The sequence below is a fragment of the Urocitellus parryii genome, chromosome 2, assembly GCF_045843805.1.
Source record: "Urocitellus parryii isolate mUroPar1 chromosome 2, mUroPar1.hap1, whole genome shotgun sequence".
In the NCBI taxonomy this organism is placed as follows: Eukaryota; Metazoa; Chordata; class Mammalia; order Rodentia; family Sciuridae; genus Urocitellus; species Urocitellus parryii.
The window spans coordinates 224,441,308-224,447,029 of NC_135532.1; the positions used below are offsets into that span (position 1 = coordinate 224,441,308).

General features: G+C 58.3%; 1 protein-coding gene across 1 annotated transcript; it reads right to left on the reverse strand.

The window, feature by feature from the left end:
* Positions 1 to 1,321: 1,321 nt before the first annotated feature.
* Positions 1,322 to 5,112, reverse strand: Cstb (cystatin B). Its single transcript, XM_026410097.2, has 3 exons — positions 4,932 to 5,112; positions 1,933 to 2,034; positions 1,322 to 1,703 (listed from the first exon to the last, which is right to left on the reverse strand). The coding sequence occupies exons 1-3, from the start codon at positions 4,995 to 4,997 to the stop codon at positions 1,575 to 1,577; spliced, it is 297 nt and encodes a 98-aa protein (XP_026265882.1). The 5' UTR covers positions 4,998 to 5,112; the 3' UTR covers positions 1,322 to 1,574.
* Between the last annotated feature and the right edge of the window lie 610 nt (positions 5,113 to 5,722).

The following is a 5,722-nucleotide window of genomic DNA, read 5'->3' on the forward strand; positions in this document are numbered from 1 at the left end:
CCCTGTGCCTCCTGCTCCCTTTCTGGCAAAGATGGGCACTCGGCCCTCCCCAGACCTGAATGGCATTCGTCCACCCGCCTTGCCCTGATGTGTCCAGGCAGGGAACATCTCAGCGGGAGGTGTGGCCTGGGTTGCCACGTTACCAGTGTTTCTTTCTTTCCTTACTTTACAGCACTGGGTGGAACCGGCCGTGCCCATGCTAGTCGGCAAGCGCTCTGCCACCGAGCTGCTCCTCAGCCCTCAAAGCGTTCTCAAGTTCCCGAGGAGGGTGGGACACCTGCCCATTACCTACCCAAGGTCTCACTGGGCTTCATCACCCGTGACCTGGACAGCCTGGGTCCTGCAGCGGCAGCCCTGACACACATGCCCTAAGTCCCAGGGGCAGCTGCAGGTCAGCGGCCCTCAGGAGCACGTCTCAGCATGACCCTAAAGCAGAGTCTTTTTTTTTCTTTGCGGGGGTGCTGGGAATGAATCCGGGGTGCTTCACACGGAGCACACACCCAGCCTTTCTGTTTTTAACTTGAGACAGGGTCTGTAAGTTGCCCAGGCTGGTCTTGAACTTGCTGTCCTCCTGCCTCAGCCTCAGTCACTGGAGTCACAGGCGTGCCGCCATCAATACCTAACCTGTGGGGGCAGCCACGGCTTCCCAGCAGGAGCGGCCTCCACAGGAGCCACACAGCGTTTTAGAAACAGCTCCCAGACACCCCCCTTCAGGGCAGCGTGCCCCGCAGGAGCTCCAGGGGTTTCCCTCACTGCCGGCTCTGCCAGGCTCGGCTGCACCGAGTCTGTCACACTGGGTGCTGCTGCCTCTTGTGCACTTCTCTGTACCGGTGCCAAGTGTGCGAGCATGTACCAGTAGTCCCAGAGCTAAGCTCAGGACGGGGCTTACAGGAGCCGGTGCAGCGGAGCACGTGGGTAATCCCAGTGGCTCAGGAGGCTGAGACGGGAGGATTGGGAGTTCAAAGCCAGCCCCAGGATTGGCGAGGTGCTTAGCAACTCAGTGAGACCCTGTGTCTAAAATGAAAAATGGGGCTGGGGAGGTGGCTCAGTGGTCGAGTGTCCCTGAGTTCAATCCCTGGTTAAAAAACAAAAAAAAAGAACTGGGCTTACTGAAGCCTTCTATTTCCTGGAGGAGGCTGAGGCGTTGGAGGCACGGCCAGAGCGTAGGAGAACCTGGCCTTCCTGGCCACCAGCCCGATGGCTGAGCACGCTGGCCTGCTCCACAGCCCTGTGGTGTCAATGCTGAGAACTTCGACCCAGCTGCCCCTGGCCTATCTCTGGATGGACTAGGGTTCAGACAAACAGCGTCCAAACAAAGGAGCAATTAGTAAAGACAGGAAAATATATTTAAAGAGAGCTCAGGGTGGGGCTCTTTGAAAGTAATTAAGATCATATATGGGGCAGGAAAATACCATCTCAAGGACACTGGAACCGCCACGTGGCAGCAGCTGCCTCCCAGTACCCTCCGGGCCATAAGGGGCTCGGCACAGAGGTGACGTTCTTCGCTCCATGGTCCCAAACCCGTGCTACACTCAGCAGAATCCTGCAAGGGTCCGTGACAGGGACAGAGGGGACTAGAAGTAGGTCAGCTCGTCGTGCTTGGCCTTGTTGGTCTGGTAGGCGTGCAGGGTCAGGGGCTGGTTCTCGTGTGGCAGGCTCCGGAACACCCGCAGGTGCACGCACTTCTCATCGCCCACGTCCACCTGCGGGAGAGTCTTGTGAGGGCGGGGCGAACCCGGCTCCTCCTTCACGGGCAGGACCCCACGCCACCCCCTGCCTCCCCCAGAGCCCCCGGCTGGCCTGGTGCACATGCCCACCCCCACATGCACAGCACCATGCTTATCCAAGCACCCGTGGTCCCCCAAAGTGGGGGCAGCCCGGACCCCCCTAGCACTGTGCCCTGGCGCCAGGGACTCCGGCCCCAGCACCCACCTTGATGAAGAAGTTTGTTCCCGCCACCACCTGGCTCTTGTAGGACACAGCCTTAAAAACAGGGAACTTCTGGTTCTCTTTCTCTTCAAGCTGGGACTTCACCTGGCAGGGTGACAACACAGAAGGAGTCCAGCACCAGCCCCCAGCACAACTGTGCCTCACAACCTGGACACCGCAACTGTCCGCCCCATGACAGTGCAGAAACCAACTCCTGCCCAGTTCCACCAGTCTAATGACACTATTCAGAGCGGCATTCACCCCTTCCTGTGTGGGCATAGGACATTTAATATTTTCATTACAACACTGTAGACAAGTTCATACCGCTTTTTTTCCCACTCAATATGCAAATAGTTCATTTGAAAGAGTATAATTTTTTTAAACCAGGGACTGAACCCTGAGGTGCTTTACCATTAAGCGGCATTCCCAGCCCCTTTATTTTTTAATTTTGAGAGAGGGTTTCGCTATGTTGCTTAGGGGCTCACTAGATTATTGAGGCTGGCCTCGAACTTGTGATCCTCCTGCCTCAGACTCCCCAGTCACTAGGATTACAAGCATGCACCACCATGCCCAGCTGTATATCATTTTTTTATTTTTATTATTTATTTATTTATCTTTATGTGGTGCTGAGGATCGAACCCAGTGCCTCACGCACACTAGGCAAGCGCTCTGCCACTGAGCTACAGCCCCAGCCCTGTGTACCATTTTTATCTAATCCCTTATTCGTCTTTTATTTATTTGGTGCTGGGGATGGAACCCAGGCCTTGAGAATACTAAGCACACAGGAAACCACTGAGCTATACCCCAGCCCCAATCTTTTAAAACTTTTCGATTAACTGAGATCTGATGTTTAAGTTTAAGCTTCCATTTCACAAACACGTCTCAGTTCCTTCAGCATCCTTCTGTGGGCACAGAGGCCGAGTCTGACCTTGCCACAGGCAGCAGGTGACAGCACTTCGCCTGTATCTTGAGGTGGTTGCTTTAGGACATGCAGCTGTGCCACTGAGTGAACGGTAAACATGCTTTTGAGTGGAGTCTGTATCCTGGAGACTGGACCTTTCAGAGGCCAGGAGTGTGGCTTGTGTAGACTGCTTGCCAACCTCGAGGCCCTGGCCTCCATTCCTAGCACCCCAAAAACCAACAACATCCCAGAAGCTGATAATCTTTACCGTGGAAATAAAGAGCAAGTTTGTTTTCAAAAAACATTTTAAGGGAGCTGAGGGTGCAGCACAGTGATTAAGCACTTGCGTAGCCTGTACAGGCCCTGGGCTCCATCTCTAGCACTGCAAAGTAAAGCAGAAATTATTTTAAAACAACTGACCTGTTTATGTGTAATGTAGTTTCAGTGTTGTGGTCAGGTGTGGTGGTGCACACCTTGGTCCCAGCTACTCAGGCGACTGAGGCAGGGGGACTGCTTTAGCCAAGGAGTTTGAGCCCAGCCCTGGCAACGAGACCCTCTCTCAACGGAAAACAACAGAAAGCAAACTGTGTGTGGGGCATGCAGGAAGTGTTCTCGCCCCAGTACCCCAAAACTAAAACACCGACGGCCGAAGCTCTGTGGATGCATCCATGCTGGCTGGGGCACTGGGTCCCTCGACTCTGCAGAGACTGGGCTGGTTCTAGTTTAGCAAAGCCAAGCAAGTGGGAGGAGGCCCCAGCTGGGAGATGAGGGGACTGTGCAGTCTGACTCAGGCTCTGTCACCGGGCAGCACCTCCAGGGAGGGTCCCTGATGGAAAGACAAATCTCTGATGGAAGCACTGTGCTGCACCTGGGGGGACACGCAGTGACAAGTCCCAGCTGTCACTTGTCCAACAAATCATCCAGGAGCTGAGAAGATAAAGCTGCTCTCTGCCCACCTCAGGAGCAGCAGCATGAACAGTGAGCAGACCCAATGCAGGTGGTGGAGGACTGCGGGGGCCTGGGCCAGGCAGGTCCCTGCCTGCCGAGGGAAGCTTCCTGGTCCTGTTGGCAGGCTTTCTGAAAGGCCACAGTCGGCTGGGAAGCTGCCAGCTACCAGCCCTCAGGGGATCAGGTGGGGCCCAGGGACAGGGGAGCCACAGGCAGGGTCCCTCTGGGCTGGGGGAGACTCCATCTCCCTCTAACTAGGACTAGTCTCTGATGTCTGTTCTCATCTGCAAAGGGGAGAAACCGCAGTCACCAGAGTGCTGTGGTGACAGGAGGTGCTGGGCAGGTGCCCCTGTCCCCTCCTCACCTCAGAACCCATCCTAAAAATTCCCCCGCAGCAAAGCTACTGCTAACTTGTGCCTCCCCTGAGACAGCCACTCCTGGTCCTGGCTGAGTAAGAAATGACAAATCACGGAGCCCAGGAAACGTCAGGACGGCTGGCTATGAGCAGCTCAGAGGGGACCTTCTCCAGTGTGGCTCACAGGGGCCCTGGCAAGTGCATTCTGGGCAAATTCCTCATTTTCAAGGTCTCAGTGGACTGACTCACTACCCTTACTACAGTCAGATGACCCAAACCACCGAGGCAGTGACATGGTGAGCCAGTCACATGCCAGTGGGCTCAGGAAGCAGCAGCCAGGATTTTCCTCTTACTCAAAACCCTGAGCCTGTCCTGCTTGTGAAGGATCCTGGCTTTGCTGATGAACATTGAGGGGGAACCCTGCCTGCCGGGGCAGGTGCAGAAGGGGAAGACACCGCGTTTCAGATGGGAAGAGGCCCGGGAGGGGGCAGCCCGGCCTGGGTTTTATTTTGATTTTGTACTTTTTACTTGGAGAAAAGTATAAACTCAGTTTTAAAAACGAAGCTAGAATAAGCGCAGCCACAAAACACATAGAGGCCTTTCGGACGGCCGACTGCCCAGGGCCAGCGTGCGCTTCCAGCGCCCAGCGCCCGCCCCCCGCCCGCCCCGCAGCCCGACGCTCGGATGCCGACGCCGGCCTGGGGGCGAGCCAGCACGGTCCTGGGCCTCGCGTCCCCGCTCTGAAGCCCGCAGCTGCCCCGGCTTCCGCGCCCAGGACTCGGGGACCCGCCGTCTCACCTGGTCAGCGATGTCCTGCGTCTCGGCCGTGGCCGGCCGCGTGGCGCTGGGCCCCCCGCACATCATGCTGGCGGCGGAGTCGGGACGGAGCAGACCGCGAAGTGACAGCGCAAGACCCGGCGGAGTGGACCCTTCGTCCGCCCAGCTCCAGAGTAGGCGCGGCGCCCACGTGACCGGGCGAAACCAAAGCGCGGGGGTGTCCAGCAATGTTGGCTAGGAACGGGGCGCGGGCGGGGTCTTCCAGACCCTCGCGCCAGCGCCCGCGCCCACGAACGCCCACGCACGCCCACGCACGCCCACGCACGTCCACGCATGCGCGCATGTTCCGGCTGCGGACCCAAGGCCCGGCGAAGGAGCTTCCCCCGTCCGAGTTGGTGTCGTCCTCCAGGTGGTCAAGTCACGAGGACCTGGCGGGGGCGCGGCCGGGTGCGCGGGAAGTGGGAGCGGGCGCCGCCCTGCGAGACGGGTCCTGAGGTGCGCCCCTTGCGGGGTGGACACGAAGTAGGGTCAGACACTCACGAGGGAGCTGGGGGTCCCGGCCCCTGCGCAGTGAGCGGAGGTGTGCATGCGTCGTACCACAGGGTACGGTGGTGGGCACAAAGTGCGTGGGACTGCCACACCCTATTGTCCTGCGCGGCTACGGGCCCTGGCAGCCCGACCCTGCCGCCAGGTGCGAGCCAGTACTGCGGGGGCCCAGCAGGACTTGAGAGCTGCGGAAGGCGAGGGGAGAAGCGGGGGCCCAGAACAGCCTGGCTGCCTGGGTCGCTCCTCTGCAAGGCCCGGCCCTTGCC

What these genes read in the sequence shown, in the direction of transcription:
- Cstb (XM_026410097.2), bottom strand. Translation starts at nt 4,997, where the DNA reads ATGATGTGCGGGGGGCCCAGCGCCACGCGGCCGGCCACGGCCGAGACG. An exon ending in CGCAGGACATCGCTGACCAG is followed by an intron (nt 2,035 to 4,931) that starts GTGAGACGGCGG and finishes TCACCCTGCCAG; the next exon opens with GTGAAGTCCCAGCTTGAAGA. An exon ending in GAACAAACTTCTTCATCAAG is followed by an intron (nt 1,704 to 1,932) that starts GTGGGTGCTGGG and finishes ACTCTCCCGCAG; the next exon opens with GTGGACGTGGGCGATGAGAA.